The sequence below is a fragment of the Macrobrachium rosenbergii genome, chromosome 10, assembly GCF_040412425.1.
Source record: "Macrobrachium rosenbergii isolate ZJJX-2024 chromosome 10, ASM4041242v1, whole genome shotgun sequence".
In the NCBI taxonomy this organism is placed as follows: domain Eukaryota; kingdom Metazoa; phylum Arthropoda; class Malacostraca; order Decapoda; family Palaemonidae; genus Macrobrachium; species Macrobrachium rosenbergii.
The window spans coordinates 67,567,118-67,590,371 of NC_089750.1; the positions used below are offsets into that span (position 1 = coordinate 67,567,118).

Consider the following 23,254-nt stretch of genomic DNA (forward strand, 5'->3'; position numbering starts at 1 on the left):
CATGTCACACAAATGTCCTTAAACCTTTTAGCTCCAGAATTCTGTAAACTTTTCTGTGTTCCCACCACAGAAGGGTTATGTCTCACTAAAGTGGCTGGTCTGTCTTCACATAAATTATTAACTTGAAGGTATAAGCCGGTCACCACCTCTGCACTACTTTAGGGAAAGGAGGATTCTGGCCGAATTTGCCAGTCACTAATTTGAGCGGCTAAGAATATCATTTCCGCGTGACAGAACTTCAAAAATTTATGTTTTAGAAGGTCTTTAGTTTCAAGACGAGTCTGGCTTTTCGTAACGAAAACAAACGCATTATAAGTCACTGAAGTAATCATTTATCTTCACAACTCTTCCGTCCTTCAAGGGGATTGACTTAAGGAAAACGATATGCCCGGGAGAAACATAATGAAGAAAATGGACTTTAAGGAGCCACTAAACGAATTGTGCAGTGATTTACATGAAGAGCAGATGAGATTGACCCATTCATCCTCTTTAAAATTTCACTAGCGGCGCCCCCCACCTCTCTCTCTCTCTCTCTCTCTCCCCTGTTCAATTAATACCACACACACACCAACAAAAGTGAATTAACCAATAATAATGAATATCGCTAACGTTTTTATAGTATAGTTAATTTTTCAAATCGGTTCTCAACGTTATCATAGGAACTTGTCGCCATTTTCATCATCAATAGTGATTTCGATCAGGAAACATTTGCATCAAACAGCAACTAATAACCACTTTATTATGACGTGCAGAATGTTTCGGTAAACAAAGTAATAAGGAATGACATTTATTAAATATTTTTATACACACGCGCACACTGTCTTGTTAAAAATGTAAAAACAAAGTACAAAGAAAATGAAAAATGTCCATAAAAATAAGACGAAAGGAAAAAAAAAAAAAAAAAAAAAACGTTATTTTTCGCATAGTTTCTTCATCCCTTTTCCATTAACAGTATTGTTTGAAAAGGGATAGATACCATCCGAACTATCCGAAATATAACGGACTTTGCTTTCACCTCTGTTTTATTTTTAAGAGTATTTTTCATCATCATTCACACACACACACATATATATACATATATAAAATGTATGTGCGTATGTATATGCGTATCCATCTATCTGCACATAAATGTATATATATATATATACACATACATACAAATATAAATATAGATAATCCATACACACACACACACACACTCACAGTTAAACAGTTATACCTGGCTTTGTACCCAACGGACCGAAATGGTACCCTTGTCACTCATCCCTTTAAATAGTGACAGGATCCAGTGAAACCATGGCAGGTCGTCAAATTCTTATGCCACTAAAAACAGGAAGTTTCTATCACCTACTTACGTTTAAATTATCCACGAAAGAAAGAAAGAAATATATCTATGCCAAGTAAGTCTGCTACGCCCACTCCGATTCTAACGTACGTATAAAGAAGCAAAGTGTAAAATAAAACTTAATTCTTTGCCGCTAACAAACGTAACTTCATGTTTAAATTCAAGCTTATTTTGACGAGGGGAAGGTAAAAGGGAAAACTAAAACAAGAAAAAGTCGACAACAAAAGGTTTAATTGATGGAACACCGTAAATTGTTTTGTAGACAAGCGAGAGATACTATACGTCTTGGCGACGTATTGCTTTCCTTAGTTAAAGGGGACATTACCACATTTTCCGCATTGGGAGCCAATGACGTGATGAAGCAAAACAAGGCACCAAGTCGCACCACGCTGCCAATGCTACTTTTGTCACTACTGATACAACTATTGCTGCTGTTGCTGCTACTGTTGTTTTAGGGCAGCATGGTTTTAGACCTTGGTTTTAACGTTGTGGCCAAAAATGGCGTACGGGTTTAAGCGCGTAAACTTTCGTCAAAAGAAACATCGTCTGAAATATTGTTATTTTTTGTATCTGCCTTTTTAGTATTTTGCAGTTTAACTTCTACGTATGAAATTCACTCCAGTGTATTTTAAGTGAAATAAAGCATTATTATTATTATTATTATTATTATTATTATTATTATTAAATTGTGATGATGCCACAACAGCTGCTGTTGTTTAGTATACGATAGCTTGAAAAAAAAAACTCGCTGATTCTTTTCTATTTTAATTCATTTTTCTGACAGTCCGGTATAACATTGAGAAAAGGCAGTCCAATTTTATACACAAACCGGAAATAAAGGATAACATAAGATAATGCTGATTAATTACACACAAATATCTCCAATGCTGCGGTAAAGAGCTACAACACAGCAGAGCGGAAGGAGACAGACTCCTCTCTGGCCAAGTTTTTTTTAACAGTAAGAACAAAGAAACTCGAGCTAGATAAGAAAAAAAAAAAGAACAAATACGGAAAGAGAAAGAGAGAGTGAGACCAGTTATAGAATATTTGTCACCGGAAATTATAGAATATTAGTCACAGGAAATTACTGTTTTTAAGATCGGGGTAGAAGTCTGCATCATCACGCCTCGATGTATTACTGTCATTCTCAGTCTATCATTATTCAGTTTTCCTCATTCCTTAGTATATTACCTATTGTTATATTGATCTAGGTATTACTCCACTATTCGTAAAAGTCATTGCATACTAACACCTTTTAAAGTGCTTTTTTTTGTTCACTAAAGCAGAAAAATCATCTCCCTTGCATTCTAACTTCTGTTACACTTGAAGAAGGATGTGTGTTAGTCTGCGTTAACTGAGTGGTTTCTGTAAAACGGCGTCGCAACACCCGCGCTTATCCTCGGGAGTAAGGCATCGTTACAAATAACATGCAGAAAGGGAAGATTTTGGTGAAAATGGTCCTCGAATAAACTTTGGTTTGGTTCAAACATACTACGTAAATATCTCCTTGTCTGGCGATGAATTATATTCTTTGGAGAAAAACCAACTTCCTGGACAAAGCTAAAAATACAACCTAGTTTATGCGTAACGTCCTCTCCAGAACTATACATATAATAAAGAGTATTGTCAATACATATTTATCAGGAGTTTTCCTAGTTCAAGGGGATTCTGTTTAACGTCACGTGTGAATGCTTTGTGGATAGTCTTTCTCTGGCCTAGAAACAAACCCTGAATCATTTTGATTTCATCGGTCGATTTTCGTTCTTAGTGTACAAGACCCTTCCAATTTTGCTGGACATATTCAGAACATGAACGAACTGCTTATTGCCACAGGTATGAGACGGAGACCTGCATTTCGCGACGTGACAAACAACCGAGCAACTTGGTAATAATCTTCCCGTGTGAGGCGAGCAACAACTTTCGAGCTCCCTGCTCGGGTGGTTGATCGTATTTCCGGCGGAAGACATGGGATTTTACCGCACTAGGCATTTTGAGCTTGCTTCGTGAGCTCCGCTGGGGATTTTTCCAGGTAGGAAAGCAATTTTGGTCAGTTACTAACTCGTGTTGCAATGTAATTATACAGGGCTGTATTCGCTGGCAAAAGTCTGTATGTATTTTAAAATACACGCGTGAGCATAGACATCTACGTGAATGGACACGTACGTCGTATTTGTTAAAGTAGATGTGACTGAACATTTCTACCTGACGCTTTTATAATATTATATCCACACACGCTGAAAAGATGTTACCTTTATAAAGACGATAGCATAAACATTTCTAATACTACCTTCCTGTGGAAGTTTTTCACAGTATACATTAGTCAGAACTACCGTAATTTAACATTTATGTATCATACGAAGTGAGTTCATACATTTAAAGAAGATACTGAGTTTCCTTCGTGTAAGGAATTACTTAATCGTCCGGGTCGTTAGCTGAAGCCCGGAGTAACACGCTACATATGGCTATTAAGTAGCCAGTTTTTTTTTTCCCCGAGAAAATCGTGATCTGCCACAGATTTCTCCACAGTAATATATATCAATGACCAGAGAGAGAGAGAGAGAGAGAGAGAGAGAGAGAGAGAGAGAGAGAGAGAGAGAGAGAGAGAGAGAGCTCAGATTTCTCCACACTGATATATATCATGGACCATAGAAGGTGAGAGAGAGAGAGAGAGAGAGAGAGAGAGAGAGAGAGAGAGAGAGAGAGAGAGAGAGAGAGAGAGAGAGAGAGAGAGACCACAGACTTCTCCACAGCAATATATATCAATGGACCATAGAAGGGGAGAGAGAGAGAGAGAGAGAGAGAGTGAGAGAGAGAGAGAGAGCACAGATTTCTCCACAGTAATACATATCAATGGACCTTAGAAGAGAGAGAGAGAGAGAGAGAGAGAGAGAGAGAGAGAGAGAGAGAGAGAGAGAGAGAGAGAGACTCTGACCTTCATTTAACTTTCATTGAAGGTGAGAGAGAGAGAGAGAGAGAGAGAGAGAGAGAGAGAGAGAGAGAGAGAGAGAGAGAGAGAGAGAGACTCTGACCTTCATTTAACTTTCAAACATCCTTGTCTTCACTGTGTTGTAAGCAGCAGCAGCAACACAAAAAACTCCAGGTTGTAAAATCGTGGAAACGGGGACGCAATACCTTTTGATTCGTGAAGAATTTCATTCATTCCAAAGAGGAAAAGGGCGAGTTGAAAGCAACACTGGCGACGTCGGATCTCATCAGCACGAAGAAAAGATTTCGTCAGGAAATAATAAGACAGAAGGGAACCACGTTGATCGAGAAAACTCGAATGGAATACAGGGAATAAGGTTTAGTAAATGAACCATTCAAAATCAAGAACGTCGCACAAGAGGAACTGAAGATTACGAAAAGGAAATGAAGAAAAATTCAAAAAAAGAAAATGAAAATGACGATGGCTCGATGAGATATCACGAAAGAAAAGCAAGGGCTTATGCCCCACTTCTTTCATGTTCTATTTTCTATCGTCTTCGCTATTTCCAAGTTGAAGAAGTCGCCCCACTTTGTCTATTCTAGCGCGAGATCAAAAAAAGTACAAAGTTGCCGAGCTTTCTTAGGATGGCGAGGCTAGGCTCTGCGCGAACACACCGGCAAGGCAAGATTGTTACAAAGGATAAATTAAGTGGTTTCTTTCATGGAAGCTGAAAGTGGTATATGTAATTGTTTTTCCCTTGCTTTACTCTTTTAAAGTTGCTTTAGTTTTATATTTCTTTTTCTGTGTTATATTGCTTTTCCTTTTGGAGCCCCCGTACTTGTAGCATTCTGCTTCTCAAAGTGGGGTCACAAACTAGCTAATAATAATAATGATAATAATAATAATAATAATAATAATAATAATAATAATAATAATAATAATAATAATAATAATAATGCATGCTCTTCTTAAATTAAAACTATCTCTTATTTAGTTAACATCCTCAGAAACGTACCTCCTACTTAGTTAACATCCTCAGAACCGTCTACTGCAAACGCAAAGTCAAAGAAACCATTACCAGTTGCCCAAGTCAACATCTAAACAAGGCAGAACTTAACATTAACTTAACAAATCCCGGCGCCAATTAACCCCAACTTTTAACTCCACCCAGCAAAAGCTAAAATGAACTCTGGTAATACGAGTAAAGCCGCGTTTATTAAAAGGCTCTTTCCTTTAATTAAGCTGATGTTTAGGACAAGTGCTACGTGACTTGCAGACTCGAACGCAATACTTTGTTTACACCGGTCATTGTCTTATTAACTCAGAGCAGCTGTTATTCTCTCGAAATGTCACGTTCCCGTGGCGTTTGGGTTTCTTTGATTGAAATGTTTGCTAAGAGATATTATCGGTGCAGAAGTTCTACACAGCCGGAAAAGGGATCTCTAGTTCCGTTTGGACTTGGGTTAGAGACGAAATCTACAGGTTTACCTAGAAGTGTTAATATGTATGAAAATTTCGGAACATTCACCGTGAATTCGGCAAGGGAATTCATAAGCTCCGTCTATTTTTGGTGTTCTAAGTTACACATGATACTAAATATGACGCTCCCTCACTCAAGTATACTTGAAGACAATACTTCAAATTCCCAATTGGAATATATGGCGCTCCCTTACGTAAGAATACTTGAACACAACGATTCGCATTCCCAAATGGAATATATAGCGCTCCCTTACTTAAAAACACTTGAATACAACGCTTCATATACCAAAATAAAATACATGGCGCTCCCTTACTTAAGTGTACTTGAAGACAATGCCTCAAAGTCCCAAATGGAATACGTCTTTCTTGCCGTGAAAGTCTTTGTTAACTTATGCATCAGCAAAGCATGGAATTAGATATGCATCCACAAGATTGAATAATCAATTATGCTTATAGACCAGCACGTGAATTTTTTTTTTCAGACCGCTACTTAAAAACAAAAAGAACTCAATAGCTTCAAATGATTTAAGAAGAGCAACTTCTATATTAGAAAACCACTGACTTTAGCATTCACTCCCTAATTTGCAAAATGAACTAACTTTTGAAAAATAAACACACAAAACGTAGAATGTATAAAAAGTATATATAAAAAAATTATTCATTACACTTTGCTAGCCAACCAAAGGCATGTTATTATTTACAGCAAAATGAAATAATCTCAATAATGCATGAATTTTAAACAGGCTCACTATTATTAGAAAGTGTGATAGCAAGGTGGTGTCGAACCCAAAAATGAATCAAACTGTTTGACAGATACCAAGTGATATTCTACCAAAAATGAATCAAACTGTTTGATAGATACCAAGTGATATTCTACCACAAATGAATCAAACTGTTTGATAGATACCAAGTGATATTCTACCACAAATGAATCAAACTGTTTGACGGATACCAAGTGATATTCTACCAAGAGAAAACTTATTTATAAGAAATTACCTAGCAATTGGATCCCTCACAAGACTAAAAAAATTCTGATAATTTTATTTCGTCAGATAAGCTTGAAAAGGATTTTCCACACCTTTTCAAATACCGTATAACTTCTCTAGACTCGATGGAACCTTTTTGTTACCTCATGATACATTTTAAAAACCCAACTATCTAAAAACATCTTCACTCATTAATGTCAAGCTAAAGGCTAAGACTGCTATTCTAATATTTCTATCCATGAAAGCCGCCTTGCGAAATATAGTCCCTAAAAAGATACCTTTGTCCCTGAACCCATACCAAATCGCTATGGCCCCCGGCTACAGTACGTCATATGTATGTATGTATGTATGTATGTATATATATATATATATATATATATATATATATATATATATATATATATACTGTATACATATATATATATATATATATATATATATATATATATATATATATATATATATATATATATCATTTAATGGAAACCTCTCCATTAAAACTTCGCTTTTAACTACGAAGAGCGTCCGTCTGTTATCGCCTCGGCATTTCCCTTTGGTCATAAAAGAGAACTGGCCCTCCCATTCTCCCTTAAAATGGCATTACACTCGGCACATTTTGGCTGGCTGCCTGCGAGAGCGACCGATTTGCCTATGGTGACCATAGGCACGAAAATCCCGACTTCTCGCAGCGGGAGCCAAAAGTTTTCTTTTCTCTCTTAATACTCTATCTGTTCTAATGTTGAACATTACATAATATTTCTACGAAAATTTTACTTAAATGTGAACTTGAATTACCGATGCATTTATGACAAGGAATATAAAGTTTCGGCCAAAGGCCAAGCGCTTGGGACCCATGAGGTCATTCAGCGTGAAAAGGAAAATTTGAGTCAAAAGGTTTGAAAGGTGTAACAAAAGGAAAACCTCGTAGTTGCATACTAAACAATTGTTGGGAGACGCTGGAAAGTATGATGGAAGAAAGAGAATACGAACGGACGTACAGTAAAAGGAATGGAAAGAGGTCGCAGCTAGGAGCCGAAGGGACGCCGCAAAGAACCATAAAATAACGCCTACAGCGCACCGCCGAGGTGCACTGACCGCACTAAACCCCCCTTACTGGAACTGATGTATTTATGGAAATTCATTTCATTCAGATTCAACTACTAGGGTTCCATTAGCCGACCCCCGCCCCCAAGTTCTTTTCCCTACAGATCCTTTCTACTTTCCACAGCAGGATAACCATTCCCCATGTCTCTCTTTGCCGGAAAGCCAAATGTTTCTTATTACCATATGTAAGTACTGGCAACTTGGCCCTCCTCGCTTGGTAGGGCTCTCTTTCGACGCTTCCTCCGCCTTCAGAGTTCCGCTCCTCCCTCATTCTCGCCTAAATATGAAGCCGAGGAAACAGGAAGGAAAAAATTCTTCGTCTGCGTTATCATTCTTTCCATGATCCTTCCACATTTTAGAATCCGAGTTAGATGCCTCTCTCTCTCTCTCTCTCTCTCTCTCTCTCTCTCTCTCTCTCTCTCTCTGAAGTACAACCATCATTGCCTATTTGCATATAACATAACTTTAAAATAATACAAAAACATCATACTTACGAAGAAAATGAAGTTGAAGAAGCATAGTAGATATTTAGCGAATACCGTCCCGCAATTTAGCGCCATTCTGCTGTAAAGAGAAAAGAAAAAAATATTTAAGCAGAGCCACTAAAACATACAACAAATAATTCGTAAAAAAAAGCAATACCACAACGTTTCATAAATCACCAAACATTAAATACGAGCTCATATTTGCACGGTTCAGTTCTCCATAAGAGATTGTAAATACAAATACTGATAATAAAGCTTTTGATGGATTTTAATTAATTCATATCTTATAATTAATTGCATTTATAGCCAGAACATTAAATATGTAATCATAATGTCCAAGTAATATGCATGATGTTAGGAACAAGAGATGAGAATCTATTAATCTCACTATACATAATCACAAACCGGGGATTTTAATATAGATCTGGTTAAACTAATAATAATAATAATACAGTTTAAAGCTTATAACGTTAACAGACATCGTCATCATAATGTTTAAATAATTAGAATACAGTTAAAATTAAAGTGCCTGTGCTAGTCAAAATGGTGTGTGCTGAATATTCTATTTCATTAATCAAAATAATCTTTTCATCAGTAAAAAAATTGTGAGCACTAATTAGATTCAGGGGTCATTATATATATATATATATATATATATATATATATATATATATATATATATATATATATTTATATATTATATTATATACATACATAAATATATCATATATATATTTATATATATTATATTATAAACATACATATATAATATATATATATATATATTATATATATATATATATATATATATAAATTTTATATTTATACTGTATATATAAATATATATATATATATATTGTATACATACATATATATATATATATATATATATATATATATATATATATATATATATATACAGTATACTTATAATCTGTCTGTCGCATTAAACAACAATAAAGTGTACACAAGATGCAACGTATTGCAGAAATAATTCTAAACCTATGAAAAACAGCTACGACAGAAGTTGCAGACATGTGGTAATTTATCTAAAGCAAAGAGATCATGCCCGTGATGCGTTTGTGTAAATGCCATCAAGAGCTCACAACACATTTGCATATCAACTATCAGTGCAATTGCACTTCGCTCGGTACTCGTCCACTGGACACATACTTCCCATATACATGTAGAAGATATATATGTATATATATATATATATATATATATATATATATGTATGTATATATATAATTATATATACTATTATATATTATATGCATGTATATATATATATATATATATATATATATATATATATATATATGTGTGTGTGTGTGTGTGTGTGTGTGTGTGTGTGTAGAGGAAAGATGAGATGTAGATCTACAGTACATGACGCAAGAGGGATACGGAATAACGCAAATATGGGAATTCTCGTGGAAGTAATTGTTAAAGACGAAAGAAGATTAATGAGAGGTTTGAAGAATGGAAGGGAGCCAACGCTTGACACCTTTCCATTCTTCAAACCTCTCATTTCTCTCCTTTCATCTCAAGATGAGATGAAAGAGTTTCTCAAAGAGTTGATGGAAGACGCTATGTCATGTCGTCGCGAGCGTACCCGGTTGCTGGCCAGGGTGTGTAAGGTGAGACTGGATGAGGAAAATGTTCCAAAGGACAGGGTAGAGAAATACTGTATCTGTCCCTCTGCATAAGGAAAAGGGGAATTTATGCAAATGTTAGAATTATGGGCCAGGCTAAATTAGTATTCATACACAAGTGTAAATTTGGGTTTTAACTGAGAAAATAAGATAACACAAAGAATGAAAATGAAGAAGTGTTGGTTTGTAAACAACAGAGAATGCGTACGGCTTAACTATTTGTTTAAAAAAAATGTGTCATTAAATGATAATAACACAGTATACACGAACCTATAAAACAAAAACTCTTGGTAAATTGACGGCTATACACTGAAAATGATTTTGAATTTGTATGGATCAGAAAGTAATTTGCTGAAATGAAAACTAAGTTTATTGAAAAAAGAAAGATTTGAAGTGGAGTATTAGACAGGGAATGCTAACACGAGAAAGATAAAGGGGGGGGGGTTCTCTAAGAGATATCAGTCCTGTTCTCTGCAAGTCCTTTCAGAAGAGGCTGTTCGCCAAACTCTGTTCTCTACCCTTATCAGGACGACCCCTCAATCGACTAATTATCATGCACTTAATTCACTATTTATCTCAACTGAGGCATAATTGATTTTATAGGAAACAGGCAGCCAAATCGTTACCCCTTCTCGCTCATAAATGATCTAGAGGTTCTAACTGGTGAAGAAAGGCTGGGAACAACTTGACCATGTATAAACGTATGTATGTATGTGTATACACATATATATGTGTGTGGGTATAATTCTTACATTATATATATATATATTTATATATATAATGTAAGATACGTATATATGTATATATATATATATATATATATATATATATATTATATATATATATATATATATATATATATACTGTATATATAATATAAAACATATGAGAAGCACAAAAATTAATGACACTTTTATGAAATCAAAGTATTCTTCAAAGCATTGCATCAAACAACACTGTGCTCAAAGTGCATTTTCAATTATTTAGGAAAGGTGAGCTCTTGCAAACACTGTTTGCGTTCAACACATGGGCAAGAGGTCACAATCGGCTTTCTTGTAATCCTCTTAACGCGGCTTTCAGAACCCAAAAGACAAGACTGATTCTTTCTCTCCTCTTTCTCTCAGTTAAGATTTGCAGACAAGCTAAAACATTACCTTGTTTTCGAACGTATGACTTAAAATTCCGTTTATTATGTCACAGCATATGGGTGATCAACTCAAAACGTAAAATCAAGAGTATTTTTCTTTAATGTTAAGTTTTTTTACATTTACATACGTATTAGTGTTAGTAAATTATTTACTTCAAACATACCTGATCTATATACATTCTATTGTTTTCTTATAATTTTACTTTAATCATAATTGTTTACATCTCTGTCTTTTGACATAAACCCTCGCAGCCTACGGATAAACCAAGTTGTGACTCTCTAAGCAGTGGGATTTAAAGTTCATGCCATGTGCTACACTCTAGCAACTTTTAATAATTGAAAAACTTTAAGGCCACTGCGGACGCAATGGCTATACAACGTGGTATTTTAAGTCTGTCAGCGAGTTAGTCCTTGAAATTTAGTGTCTCTTTTCCTCTCTCTCGTTTGTGACTAATCCAGAAGACAAACAGCATTCTCCCTATTGAGTCATTCTTTTTTTTTTCAGTAACTGCGCCACCACATCTAACTATGTTCCAACTGCTAAAGTAATCACTCAAATATTTGAATCTACCTTCTCGCTTCCTTCTTTATAAACGTCCGAAATCTCAAATCGTCTCTCTGATCATCATAGCAAGCATCTACAGCAAAGGTACTGGAGGCCTGTCCCTTCTTAAGTTACATACGGCCACCCTACGTCGAGAAATTTTGGGTACCCTTTGTCATTGTTCGAGATATTTTCAACAAATTTAGATTAGTGTAAGTTAAATGCCTTTCCTATCATTATAACTATTATTAAATGCCAGCAATTAAAATATAACGCTAACAGTTATAATCCCCCTCTGCAATGGCTCTAAGAAGTCTTCTTGTTAATTTTCTGGTATGATCTACCGAATCCACGCCCCTTAAACCTACAACCATCTCTACTAACGCTCTTATAAACGAATGCTTATTATTATGTTTTGTCTCACACTACACATTCAAGCAATACTGCCAGGTCATACTTCCCTTTTTTAGCTTCTGCACCTATTAAAATTTTCAGAATACACACGACAGATTTTTGTTTCTGGTAGGGAGACAGAAACGGGTGAGGCTGACCATACCAAGCTTGTCACTGCTAGGAAGAAAGTGAGTGCTGATGGATCATTTTCAAGAGAAAACAAACCTGTCACTGAAATGGGATCGACGATACTCATTTTCGGGCAGATTATTCCACATCCTGGAAACGATAACGTAAAAACTCAGCTCTTCGAGTCTCGTTGAATATCAAAGAGAGTCAAAACATTAGTAGAGCCAGTCCTTGGAAAAAAAAATAATGCATCAGACCAAGTCATATTCATAATGAAGGGAGTGAGGATATTTCTTAGTCTCCAGCAGGCCTTCTCCTGTGAAGGGTTATATGCCGTCTTCCTTTATATACTGAAACAAACAAATACCTTTGGCCTCAGGAAGAGTCTTTCGCTTACCTCACACCTGGACTGTCTCCTCCGCTGCCACAGAGTCGCCTCTTTTTGTCTTTTCTACCAGCGCTATTTTGGCCGTTGCTCTCGGTAGCTGCTGGATTCTGCGCGCCAGCCTCTTTGTCGTCCACGTGATTTGCGTCAGACTTCACTCTCCCACAGCAACTGGAAATTAAGAAATGAACAATTAGTCGTTTGGATCCATTCTTCTTCTCTTACATTTCTAAAAGCAAAAATATTAATGTATTTTTGTCTGAACATCTAATTACTCATTCTTTTAATACCACTTTGTCATCACGAAATGGCATGAAATAAATTATCTTTTCTATAATAAATTATAATGCAGCTCTGGACTCTCTCTACTCCCAGTCACAGGAATATATATATATATATATATATATATATATATATATATATATATATATATATATATATATATATATATATATATATATATATATATATATATAAATATATGTGTGTGTGTGTGTGTGTGTACTGCATAATATGTATATAATTATATATAGTGTGTATGTATATATATACATATTCATATATATAATAAATATAAATATACTATATATACATATACATATGTATACATATTTCATTCAAGCATACGTATGAAAGCTTCAGCAATACCCAATACTACGAAAGGACAACGCTTCAGTGCGTCATTATTTTCGTTTACTCCTCTTTTCATTTCTAATAATTTTGTTATTTTTATGTGGATGGTACATTATATACTGCTCGACTAATGCAATCAGATGTCAGAAGGTTTATGAGAGAGAGAGAGAGAGAGAGAGAGAGAGAGAGAGAGAGAGAGAGAGAGAGAGAGAGAGAGAGAGAATGCTGACTCTAATTGAAAATTAAGATGTGCATGATTTAAAGTGGGATTTCGATATGATAAATGAAATCTTATTAACATCCTCGTGCAGATCAACCCGCAGAGAAGGAAAAATGAAAACCAAAAAGGAATGTAAACTATATAAACATTTTCTTTATCTTACAGCTGCGAAAAGTGAAAAAAAGGGAAAAAGAAACGAAACCCAAACAAAGACAGCAGCAGCATGAGAAAGAATAATAATAAGGAAAAACACTGTAGTTAAATTAGGCAAAAAAAAAAAAAAAAAAAAGAGGGGGAGGACAACACTAGCACAAATGGAAAACAAATTGGAAACACCAGAATCATTCAACAAATAAACACAGAAAACAACAAAATCGTGAAACAAAAAAAGGAACTCTGAATAAAAAAAAAATACAAATGAAACAAAACAGAGCGCTGAAACGAAACAGTGTCACGGAAGTTCCGTGACACTGTTTCGTTTCAGCGCTCAGTTTTGTTTCATTTGAATAAAAAAAAAATACAAATGAAACAAAACAGAGCGCTGAAACGAAACAGTGTCACGGAAGTTCCGTGACACTGTTTCGTTTCAGCGCTCAGTTTTGTTTCATTTGTATTTTTTTTTTATTCAGATTTCGTTCTGCTGTTTTTATTCAGATTTGGTTCTGTTGTTTTCCGTTTTTTTTTAGTTCCGTGACGGAACCAAAAAACGGAAAACAACAGAACCAAAATTTAAAAACAACCACCAGAACCAAAAAAATACAGAAGAGACACAACAGAGCAATGGAATGAAACAGAGACATTAAAAAAAATACGAAAACAGAACCAAATATCAAAAATAAAAAACCAAACACACCAAAGCAAAGAAACGAAACAAGTGATTCATAAACCGAATAACAAGCTATCAAGAGCCTTATCTGCAGACAAGCAAGCACCGCACGCAAGGACAGCCTCATTGGGAGAAGTGTTTGCAAATGGAGAGCGAGACACACACTCTCTCTCTCTCTCTCTCTCTCTCTCTCTCTCTCTCTCTCTCTCTCTCTCTCTCTCTCTCTCTCCCGTGAATCTGCATCGTTCTCATTAGCTTAATGGTCCGGAGTCACTCCCGACGAACTTCCAAGGACTGCCGAACAGTTCTGGCCGGGGATCATTCGACTTTGGGGTGGCTGTGTGTGTGTGTGTGTGTGTGTTTTTTTTTAACGGAGTGTTACTCTCGTCACCACCAGTAGTACGTGGTCACACGTGTGTGATAGAGAGAGAGAGAGAGAGAGAGAGAGAGAGAGAGAGAGAGAGAGAGAGAGAGAGAGAGAGAGAGGTCTTGCTGAGGAGAATTGGCGTCCAAGATGGGCATTAATAGGGAAAGAAATAAAAAACGTAAAAAACACATTCAAAAGCAAGTTAAATACGAGGGGAGAGAGAGAGAGAAATGGGAGGGAGGGAGGTCTTGCTGAGAATTGGCGTCCAAGAAGGGGATTAATAGGAAAAGAAATAAAAACTTAAAAACATTCAAAGGCAAGTTAAATACAAGGAGAGAGAGAGAGAGAGAGAGAGAGAGAGAGAGAGAGAGAGAGAGAGAGAGAGAGAGAGAGAGAGGTTCATTATCAAAACAGGAAAACAGTAACAAAAAAAATTCCAATTAAAAAAGAAAGGACATATATTTAACAAGCAAGCAGAAATCCCAAATTGAAAACCCCCCTGTTCACGTCAGCCGGAGGAGAAAATTAAAAGCTAACAAACAGCGATAATTCACTACGCAAACTTCATTAAGAGTAAATATAAGATCTTCTTTCACGCGCTAAAAGAGACGATGAATTCACTTTTTCTTCCTCTCTTGGCATGACAGCCTAATTCTCCGTCTGTCTCGTCTGTTTGTTTCTTTAGCTAATTATTCATTCTCTCTCTCTCTTGCCAACTTCTCTTTTTAGATCAACTTATTTCTTCTCTCTCGTCAATTCTGTCTCAAGATTATATTCTTCCTGCCCCTCTCTCTCTCTCTCTCTCTCTCTCTCTCTCTCTCTCTCTCTCTCTCTCTCTCTCTCTCTCGTCAATCCTATGGAAGGTATTATTCTCTCCATGCTTTTCTCTTGTCAATTTTCGTCTGGAGACAACAGGATTCTTTTTCTCTCCCTCTCTTAAAATTTTTTCTCATTAGATGACAGGATTCTCTTTAAATCTCGACAGGACATTTGTGTCTATAGGGGGTAGGATTTTCTATCTCTCTCTCTCTCTCGACATTTTTGTCATTAGATGACAGGATTCTCCTTAAATCTCGGCAGGACAGTTGTGTCTATAGGGGTTAGGATTCTCTCTCTCTCTCTCTCTCTCTCTCTCTCTCTCTCTCTCTCTATTTACGTCATTCCGCCTCCTCCTCCTCCTCCTCCAAGAACGAGAAAACAGACTCGAGGCCCTTTTCACATCCAAGTCAGGAGTGACGTCACAGACGCGCGCAGCCTCACTGCACCTCGGGTATCGCCTTCCACAAATGTCATGATGTTTTGACGACCGCGATAAACAAAACACCGATGTTGACATCACTCACGCAGACGACGACGATGACGCTGATGCACAAAACAGCGAAGGATGCAGCAGCAGCAGCAGCAACAACAGCAGCAACAGCACCAACGTCACGAAGTGGGAGTTGAAAGAGGAGGAAGGAGCTTAGCAACGGGGCGGCGACGACGTGTTTTACACAACACTTGCATCAATTGGTGGTAAAAGTTTAACTGGGCCTTAAGTCAGACTCTGCCGGAAGGGCAACACAGATTTTTTTATTTTTTTATCTGCTTCGTCTTTCTCTGTGTGGCGTCCCCTTCCTCGGTACAGGCACACACAAACTCATATATATATATATATATATATATATATATATATATATATATATATATATATATATATATATATATATATATATTATATATGTGTATATATATACTGTATATAAAGAAACACGAGATCAGCGCCTGCCCTATGAGCAGCCTACAGAGGCCCAGGAGGACTTTAACTTTAATTTATATATATATATATATATATATATATATATATATATATATATATATATATATATATATGTGTGTGTGTGTGTGTGTGTGTGTGTGTGTATACATGCATACAAACGTTTACACACACACACACACACATATATATATATATATATACACTGACACATACACACACATAAATATACATATGCTATTACTTTGTAACAGTTACAAACAAAACAAGACTGTGTTTATATGAATACCAATAAACAGGTTTCACAACATGTTAAGAAACTTCGCGCTTAAAATAAAAAAAAACTATGAAATAACATAGCAAAATATATTTTAACAACGATCACTAAAAACTAGGCTTTTTCTTGACTGGAGTGGCATCAAGACACTCTTTCACATATAACATTCCCTCGATGGTGAGGATGAAAACAACAAAACGTGAAGTTAAAAATAGGGATAGAATACTCCTGGAGTCGAAGAGACTGCCGACAATTCTTTCCCCCTATCCATCTTGGACAGAGAGAGAGAGAGAGAGAGAGAGAGAGAGAGAGAGAGAGAGAGAGAGAAGGGGGACTGCAATGGGAATGTGGGTGTGTCTCCTTTGCAGCAACATGAATGAGCAGAACAATACGTAGTTCATGAATATGATAAACCAAAAATGAAGAATTTTCCTTCATTTTGTTTGGTATGACCAAGGCATTTTAGTTTATTTATACACACACGATATATATATATATATATATATATATATATATATATATATATATATATATATATATATATATATATATATATAGATCTATATATATTTATATATGTACATATCTATATGTATATATATATATATATATATATATATATATATATATATATATATATATAATATATATATATATGCTTTCAGTAAGAAACAGACACCCAAATATTTGTGTACGCCTCTTTGTGTGTATGTGTACAACAAAAATAGATAACAATGCTTTGGATGTCAATAACCGTGGGAACTTTATTAAAAAATAACGCATGAACCTCCATCCCCGTAAGTCTCAGCAATGCCATCAAACAATAAGACTCGACTGATAATGTGGCATCCATCATATGGATTATCTGAAGGGCTCAGATGTAAAGTCCTCTCGAGCCTTTCTTGGAAGACATTTGGAGTTGAAAACTAAAGTTTGATACAATGTTTGAACTCCACTCGTTCGCGCTCTCTCTCTCTCTCTCTCTCTCTCTCTCTCTCTCTCAAGACTGTTTGGTTTAAACATCATCTACCACTTTCTACGACTTTAATTTTTAGTTCAATTTCTTTGAAGTTTATTATTTTTTTTTACTTGCATCCTTGTCTTTTACTTATTTTTGTGTACGTCCCCTTACATTACTTTTTTTTTTTAATTAACTCTCAGGCTTTCGTCTTTTGAAGTAATTCTGACTTCGACTTAATTTTCTTAATATCGTTTTTTAATTATGTATTTAGCACAATATCGCTTACGACTTTATCATTGTTAAAATTTTTCGCTTTTGACATTAAATTTTCAGTTATTTCGTTTTCCACCATAAATTTTTAACTTAGTTCAGTTTAATTCTTTAATGTTCAGCTTAATTTGGTTTACAATTTAAAACTTACATCTTTTGTTTCTTATCAATCTTTCGATTCACAGTTTCATATTGCCATCAATTTTAATTTCTTGTCTAAGTCAAGTCTGACTGTTTTGAATTCGTTTGCCACTTGAAATTTATATTTTTACTTCCTAATAATCTTTTAATTCATAGTTTCATATTGTCATCGAATTTCCATTTCTTGTTTAACAAAGTAAGTTATCTAAAAGGTAAGTCTGACTGTTCTCAAGGCACTTAATGACCCACGGCGGCCACCTGAACCAAAACATCAACAATGTGGAAAATTAACTTCTCGAGGAATCCCAAGAAGTCACTTTCCACGTCACGCCATCAAAAGCCAGGCACCGCCACCACCGCAAACATCATCATCATAACCATCATCAAAATTCTCTACCCAATCAATGTCGTCCACCTTCATCATGCAATCAACGCTTTCTCGATATGATGTGACCACTGAAATTGTCACGGGGAGGCAATCAACGTCCACCGGAAAGGTGGCCCAAACTTTCTCTCCAGGAACCGTCCGTGCATGCACGAAAAGACGCACGTCTTACGCTTGACATTCCAAAACAAACCGATATGTACCAAAAGACTGGGGAATACAAATGGTAATTGGTAACTGATGTATTTTTTTTTTCATTGTGGGGGTGAAAGTCAAACTTTCTAAAAAAATTGTGGTAATGGGCTTTATCCTTCGTCATATATATATATATATATACATACACACACACACACGTATAATCGTATCCGCATTTATTCTTGCATTAAGACCATTTTTCTTAAAAGGGTAGCTTGATTTGAATAACACGTAATCCTTTAACTACTGAAAGAAAGAGTTAATTGCGTTAACTAAAAAAAAGAAGTCCGAAAAAATAAACAACAAAATCTGTGAAGCCTTCCGAGAGTACTGCTACAGCAATGTGTGTCCCTTTCAGACCCCCAACTATTTGTAATCCACGAACATTCCTACTAAGGAAATGTACAAGACACCATCATGGCTCTTGTTCATTCTTTCAAATTGGAGAAAAGACTTTTCATCCTTTTCTCTTTTTCAGCAGAAAATCGACAAGATGTGTTGGATAAAAAGTCTGCGGCTTAAAAAAATACTGCTCACCAACAGACAGACAGACAGATAAATCTCCCTTCATGCCCACCTATAAGTGATGGTAGAGATTTGTACCACCTTTGAAATCCATTCCAAAGGGCTTTAGGAGTAGTCGCGATGACAAGGTGAGCGAACATACACACTGAGGAGCAAAGAGACATTGTGGGAGGGGGAGGACAATAATGTCCCTATGACTTTATCGGTATTATCATTATTATTATTATTATTATTATTATTATTATTATCATTATTATTATTATTATTATCCAGAAGACGAGCCCAGTTCATAAGGAACAAGCCCACAGGGGCCACTGACTTGAAATTCAAGCTTCCAATATGGTGTTCATTAGGAAGAAGTAAGAGGTTAAGGGACATAAAGAAAGAAGAGATCTCACTTATTAAAAAAGAAAAAAAATACGTGAATAAATCTATAAAAAAGAATTAAAATGCAAGGAGAATAGTGTTAGGATATGGGGCTTGTGAATACAAAATTAAATGGGACAGAAAAGCCTCTTCATGATACTGAAAACGTGAATCATAATCAAAACACAAAATAAATTACCATGAAATTACAATTGCAAAAAATCATTCCGTTCCAAAACACCTGAATATCATTTATTAATTTTGCGCGCAATGAGAATCTGAGAAGAAATGTATTATAGCGCAACGGCAAGCTCATTAAAGGTGCATTAAAGAAAGAAATGCCACTACAAGAAAGACTACTATGCAGAATGTAAACATACACACACACACACACACACACACACACACACACACACACACACATATATATATATATATATATATATATATATATATATATATATATATATATATATATATATATAAGCACTCACACATACATGCCTTTATTCAATGTAAAATCATATACCTACAATCATTCATATTAAACAAATATCTACACAAATAACATAAATACAAGATCATGTACATATTCATTAAAATAGGCGAAGAACAACGAAAATATCTGAAACATAAATAACTTCATCTTAAGAATTATTTAAGGTAAGAAAATTTAGTATACCTACTCCTTAAAAAACTGAATCAATGAGCTGAAAGTAACTCTCTCTCACTCCCTTGCTTTCTCTCTCTCTCTCTCTCTCTCTCTCTCTCTCTCTCTCTCTCTCTCTCTCTCTCTCAGCTCGGGGATATTCAGAATGGAACTGAAATACCAGGGAAAAATGGCTCATTCTTATTCCGTGTTGATAATGAACCTTGCCTTTCTCCCCGCAGGGTGCCAAGAGGGCTCTTTTTCAAGATATTTGCCTCCCTTAAAATAGGTGCGAGTGCGCCCATGTTTGTTTGTGTGGGTGTGTATGAGAGAGAGAGAGAGAGAGAGAGAGAGAGAGAGAGAGAGAGAGAGAGAGAGAGAGAGAGAGAGAGCCTTGCTGAAGGAGCACTGGCGTCCAAGAATGGATATTAGGAGAAGTAAGTTAAAAACGAGAGAGAGAGAGAGAGAGAGAGAGAGAGAGAGAGAGAGAGAGAGAGAGAGAGAGAGAGAGAGAGAGAGAGTCTTGCTTAAGGAATATCCGAGTCCAAGAAGGGCAATAATAGAAAAAGAAACAAAGAAGAAAAATATTTAAAAAAAAAGCTAAATAAAGAGAGAGAGAGAGAGAGAGAGAGAGAGAGGAAAAACAATACAGCACGGCAGAGACAGAAAGAGAATGACCTCTGAACTTTTCGCTCTCTGAAGCATTCGGTCTCTCTCCGACCCAAGTTGTTCCGAGCAACTCGGAAGATACGAACGACGGCGGCCTTGATATTCATTCAGACTGTTCACCCACACGGAATAAGACATTCCTTTTAACGCGGCGTCGGCGTCTCTCTCCTGAGGTGTTGTGTTTTTACCGTTCGGGGTTCTGGCATGGGAATAGCGAGCACTGCCCACATTTGAGGCCGTTTTTGAGTGCGAATGTTGCCAGTCGCTGATGTCCTCGCTGCACCGTGGGGCTTTTGACCATCCGCTTGGAACGTCACACCTTGCAGAGTTACCAGTTGCTCAACGATTGCTCTTTATCACCGCCATAGAGAGAGAGAGAGAGAGAGAGAGAGAGAGAGAGAGAGAGAGAGAGAGAGAGAGAGAGAGAGAGACCCGCAAAGCCTCGGCTGAGATTACGACAGAACTGGATTGATGAGTAGATGCAGTCTGATTACGCTCCCAGTGGATGTAGCCTTGTTAGCGGAGAGCACGAACAAACATGCACATGATACAATTATTTGTGAGAACGAATGATATTTACATTCATATTCTATCAAGTTAGAAGGATTGTGTTTGGCAGTTCATTTGCATCCACCATTTTCTATCAGGTTATAAAGATGTTCACAGTTCATTAGAAGCCATTGTTTGCCGCAAAAGAGATATGAGGCTTTTAATTTGCCATCTCTGTCTCTCTCTCTCTATTATTTCTCAGACACAATATTACCCACGGTCTCTCTCTCTCTCTCCTTTAAAGCATCCTGCATTGTCCCCCCGTCGGCCAATTCATCCACCCTGAAGAAATTATCCCATTATCTTCCCGAGGTGCCTCTTCGCTCGCTATCATCTTCATCCCGACACAATTGCAAGGCAACACTGAACTGCGTCCTTTCGCTTAATTCCAGCCAACATCAGCTGATCCCCTTTAAGCACGGGAGTCGCCACGTCCCTCCTCGGAATTAAACAGCGCCCTCGTGAAAATGTACTTTTGGAAAGAGATTTTACTTTTTTTATTTTATTTTTTGCTTCTTTTATCATTTCTTTCCCCAAAGAAAAAAAAAAAAAGGCGAGATGGAGAGAGATAGGCGTCCGGTATTCAGGGACTGTTCAGGAGTCGAGTTGAGGAGATTGAAAAAAGAATTTTTTCTTTTTAAATTCATTAGACTGTCCAATTGGAATGGCTAAATTAGGCCACAAGAGGAAAGTTTTGTCTTACTTAACATGCTTTCGAGGTTGGCATAATTATCTTTCATAATAAAATACAGAGGACTTTATTTCCTCAATTGTACTAACCCACGTAAATAAACACATACACATTTAAATACAAAAGAAAACATTACATGAGAGATACACAAATATGCCTCTACGATCCCACATTTACCACTAAATTAAAGACATAGTCAGTCAATGTAATTTTAAAATTAAAATAAATTTTAGATGACATTTGAAAACCCAGAGAAACACCACTACAATTAAATGAAGAGAAAAGAAAAACTCTGGGAGACACTGCAGAGAGATAACGCATTTAAAACTCAAGTATGCAGAGTTTACCGCCTATTTTTGTTGGAAAAGTTTCTTCATTCTCATGGAAAGTTGTCGTCTTTTTACGTCAAAAGTTTCTGCAGTTCGTGTTTGCGGTGTGACTGTTGTGTTTGTGTTTATATATATATATATATATATATATATATATATATATATATATATATATATATATATATATATATATATATATATATATATATATATGTAATACTGACACGACAATCTAAAAACAGAACCGTCAAGAGAGAGAGAGAGAGAGAGAGAGAGAGAGAGAGAGAGAGAGAGAGAGAGAGAGAGAGCCAGTAACTCATGGAAGATGAACTTTACTTCCTCCCCTTACTCTCTCGTTCTTATTTTCGTCTGAATTTCGGGGGTCGGGACCCAAGGCCTTTTGGGAGGAGCCGAGGAGGATGCATGAGCAAAATATACTGTACGTCCGTGACCGCTGCTTCCTTGTTCTAGGAGTACTTGCAGTCTCATTCTCTCTCTCTCTCTCTCTCTCTCTCTCTGTGCATGTTTCATTTGTCAGGGGAAGGGAATGAGTAAGAAAGGACAACAATAATAACGAAAGAGTACTTTCTTTCTCTCTCTCTCTCTCTCTCTCTCTCTCTCTCTCTCTCTCTCTCTCTCTCTCTCTGTGTGTGTGTGTGTGTGTGTTTCATTTGTCAGGAGAAGGGAAGGGTAGAAAAGAAGGCCAACAATAATAACGAAAGAGATAGAAGAGATGAAGAAGCGAGGAGAGTTAAGATAACGGAAGTTAAATTACATCAAAAGAGGGAATAATGAATATGGAAACAACACACGAGAAGGGTCGAAGAGAAGCACAGCAATGGAAGTGGAAAAGAAGAAGAGGAGGCG

General features: G+C 36.3%; 1 protein-coding gene across 6 annotated transcripts in view; it reads right to left on the reverse strand.

Annotated features, from left to right (window-relative positions):
* The window catches only part of Tsp66E (Tetraspanin 66E), a 238,820-nt gene that overhangs the window by 32,584 nt on the left and 182,982 nt on the right, over positions 1-23,254 (reverse strand). For 5 of the 6 annotated variants that reach the window (XM_067110596.1, XM_067110599.1, XM_067110600.1 and 2 more), the window contains exons 2-3: positions 12,591-12,749; positions 8,335-8,404 (exon numbers count right to left, since the gene is read on the reverse strand). In XM_067110596.1, the coding sequence (XP_066966697.1) occupies positions 8,335-8,404; positions 12,591-12,749 (229 nt within the window). The remainder of the gene's footprint in view (positions 1-8,334; positions 8,405-12,590; positions 12,750-23,254) is intronic. The other variant, XM_067110597.1, reaches the window with a different exon arrangement.